At 48.7% G+C, this 3,638-nt stretch overlaps 1 protein-coding gene across 5 annotated transcripts in view; it reads left to right on the top strand.

The window, feature by feature from the left end:
* The window catches only part of VPS53 (VPS53 subunit of GARP complex), a 166,638-nt gene that overhangs the window by 142,615 nt on the left and 20,385 nt on the right, over positions 1-3,638 (top strand). For all 5 annotated transcript variants that reach the window (XM_032263449.1, XM_032263448.1, XM_032263447.1 and 2 more), the window contains one exon: positions 3,194-3,342. In XM_032263449.1, coding sequence (XP_032119340.1) covers positions 3,194-3,342 — 149 coding nt within the window. The remainder of the gene's footprint in view (positions 1-3,193; positions 3,343-3,638) is intronic.

The following is a 3,638-nucleotide window of genomic DNA, read 5'->3' as shown; positions in this document are numbered from 1 at the left end:
GTGACGCGTGTGTAATAACCAGTGATTCTCAGGAGGGGTTAGGTGACACGTGCAGAATAACCAGTGATTCTCAGGAGGGGTTAGGTGACGCGCGTGTGTAATAGCCAGTGATTCTCAGGAGAGGTTAGGTGACGTGCGTGTGTAATAACCAGTGATTCTCAGGAGGGGTTAGGTGACACGCGTGTAATAACCAGTGATTCTCAGGAGGGCTTAGGTGACACGTGTGGAATAACCAGTGGGAATGTGAGGAAATCCCAGGCCCTTTGCTCAGTCTTGCTTTGAGCTACTTTGTAACTGGTGACAGGGCATGTCACCGCCTCTTTCTGTGGCCTCCCTTTTTCATGGAGAGCTGTCATGTTGAGATAATTGCTTATAAGCTGTTTTGAGATTATGAAATATACAAAGCTGCCAGCTTGGAAAGTAATAGTCATCACCATGGAAGAGCTTCATGTCGATTGGCGCTGGGGGCATCAAGCCCTGCCTGGTTTGCAGTGTCTACCCAGAACATTCTGCTCCAAATCTTGCTGCAGAGCTGAGGAATAGCTGATGACTTAACGGAACCTGTCCAGTTTGGCCTCACCCGATGAGCTCATTGAAAATCACCTAGGATGCTCATTGGATGAGTCACATCTTCCAAATCAAATGGAGAAAGAAGCCTCTTAAGTAAGATAAAAGGTAATGAGGAAAACATTTCACATAACCAGAGCATTAGACTATTAAGTCAGTACATAGTAGACCTCCCTACTGTTTCTTCCTGGTTTGTTTTTTCCCGGTAATAAATTAGAGTTCTTTTTCCTGTGTGGAGCCTGGTTAGGAAACGTTGCATGGGAGTCTTCATGTCGCTGGGCCTTGGTTTTCTTATCTCTGAAGTGAAGATGCAGGTCCCTTCCTGCTTTTCCGTGGTTCTGTGTGTGCACATCCCTCAAGCGTTTAGCATACATTATCTGCTGATTTGAAGAAACATTAGGAGTCATTTGAGCTTCTCACGGCTAGGGAATTATCCCCATACAGTGTGATTCTTTTAAACAAGTTCTCTTAGTATTGAATTTTTCCTTTCCCCAAGAGCTCTATGAAAATAGTGGTTTCTTGCCAGAGATAGCAAGACCTCAGAACCACTGACCTCCTTCTATGAACATATTATATGGCTTGTGTTTGGCTTAGGATCTTTTTAACAGACCATCCAGCTCTGCTGTGGGAGGCTGACACAGCAGAACCCCTCCAGCATGTGCCCACTCTTCGGGGTTAGAGATTAGAGTACCCTTCCCTGCAGCCCCGGGACAGGCTGGGAGCTGGTACTGTGCCTGCCTCCTGCCATGCCCTTGGGGGATGCCACACTGCAGCATTGCTGCCTAAGTTCCCACAAGTCAGTGCTGCCAAGTGCCACGTAGTCCAGGAATCCAGCCACTTTACTGAGGTGTCTTCCAGAGTGTGTGGTTAGAGCCATGTAGTCCAGGAATCCAGCCACTTTACTGAGGTGTCTCCAGAGCACGTGGTTAGAGCTACGTAGTCCAGGAATCCAGCCACTTTACTGAGGTGTTTCCAGAGCACGTGGTTAGAGCCACATAGTCCAGAAATCCAGCCACTTTACTGAGGTGTCTCCAGAGCATGTGGTTAGACCCACGTAGTCCAGGAATCCAGCCACTTTACTGAGGTGTCTCCAGAGTATGTGGTTAGACCCACGTAGTCCAGGAATCCAGCCACTTTACTGAGGTGTCTCCAGAGCATGTGGTTAGAGCCACGTAGTCCAGGAATCCAGCCACTTTACTGAGGTGTCTTCCAGAATGTGTGGTTAGAGCCACGTAGTCCAGGAATCCAGCTGCTTTACTGAGGTGTCTTGCAGACTGTGTGGTTAGAGCCACGGTAGGCCAGGAATTTAGCCACTTTACTGAGGTATCTTCCAGAGTGTATGGTTAGAGCCACGTAGTCCAGAAATCCAGCTGCTTTACTGAGGCATCTTCAGAGCGTGTGGTTAGTGTCATGAAGTCCAGGAATCCAGCTACTTTACTGAGGTGTCTTCAGAGTGTGTGGTTAGCGCTGCATAGCCCAGGAATCCAGCCCCTTTACTGAGGTGTCTGCACAGTCTGTGGTTAGAGCCACGTGGTCCAGGAATCCAGCCACTTTACTGAGGTGACTTCAGAGTGTGTGGTTAGTTCCACGTAGTCCAGGAGTCCAGCCTCTTTACTGAGGTGTCTGCAGAGCCTGTGGTTAGAGCCACGTGGTCCAGGAATCCAGCCACTTTAGGTGTCTTCAGAGTATGTGATTAGTGCTTGGGTTGAAGCAGTTCTGTCACTTTTGTTCACTGCCTGGCCAGGGACCACATCGGTGCCCTCAGCAACGTTCTCTCCCTGCACCCGGCTCAGGTCCTGTTGCCCACGTCTCCATTTTACCCTCTCTCTACCCTACCAGAGATTCTCTTTGCCTTCCCTTTATTAAAATCCTGACACAATCCCAAAGGTTTTTAAGATTTTAAGATTCTACATGCATACCCCTTTAAATGTTTTATTATGAAAATATTTAAATATATTCAAAAGTAGAGGAAACAGTATGGTCGGCCTCATGTACCTGTCGCTCAGCTTCATGATCTTATTTCATGTACACCTCTTCCCAGTAATGTCATATGATTCTGAAGCAACATCCCCACATACTATATCATTTCCAGTTTTCTGTTTTAAAGAATCCCGGACTCCTCCCAGTTTACTGAAGAGAAGGGTGTCTTAATTCCTCTCCAGGCTTCTCATCGGCCTCCAGCCACCACTCTGCTCTCCCAGGCTGCTGGTCAGCTCAGAAGTTGAGGTCCCTCCCCGCTCCGCCGCAGTCCCTGCGGTGGGCACTTGGCAGGGCAGCAGGATCCGTCACAGGAGGGCAGCTTTGCTGGGGAGGAGGGCTGTATCAGGCGTGCTGGGGACAAGGCAGGAAAATGAGAGGGCCTGGGTGTACTTCACTCTCAGGGTCAGCTGGGCATGCTTGTTTCTGTCCTAGGTTCACTTCACTGTCAGGGTCAGCTGGGCATGCTCATCTTTGTCCTGAGTATCAGTTCCTACAGAATGATAAGACAAATTCTCAAGACTTTCGAAAGAGTCTGATTGCTGTGATACGGAGCTGTGACCTGATTTCCACTGCAGCCCTTCCCTTCCCCAGTAACAGGTGACACTGTCTTGTGAAGATCCAACACGTTGTCCTGTGTCCATTTCAGATGCAGTGGCAGAATGTGGAGCATGTCGGTGACCAGAGCCCCTACGTCACCTCAGTCATCCTTCACATCAAGCAGAACGTGCCCATCATCCGTGACAACCTGGCTTCCACACGGAAGTACTTCACTCAGTTCTGCATCAAATTTGCAAAGTAGGTGCTGAGACCTTCTCATCTCTGGGTTTTTTTTTTTTAATAGACTTTATGTTTTAGAACAATTTCAGCATTCGCAGCCAAATGGGGTAGAGTACAGAGATTTCCTGTGTGCCCGACCCCACACATGCAGCCTTCCATTACCGATACCTTCACACATACACACACATACACACACACACACACACACACACACACACACACAGAGCGGTGCCCGACCCCACACATGCAGTCTTCCATTACCGATACCTTCACACACACACACACACACACACACACACACACACACACACACA

This window comes from Sapajus apella, unplaced genomic scaffold (assembly GCF_009761245.1).
Source record: "Sapajus apella isolate SASKATOON/1434 unplaced genomic scaffold, GSC_monkey_1.0 scaffold136, whole genome shotgun sequence".
NCBI classification, from domain to species: Eukaryota; Metazoa; Chordata; class Mammalia; order Primates; family Cebidae; genus Sapajus; species Sapajus apella.
Note: the sequence above shows the minus strand (reverse complement) of the source record. Positions and strands in the feature narration are given on the sequence as shown.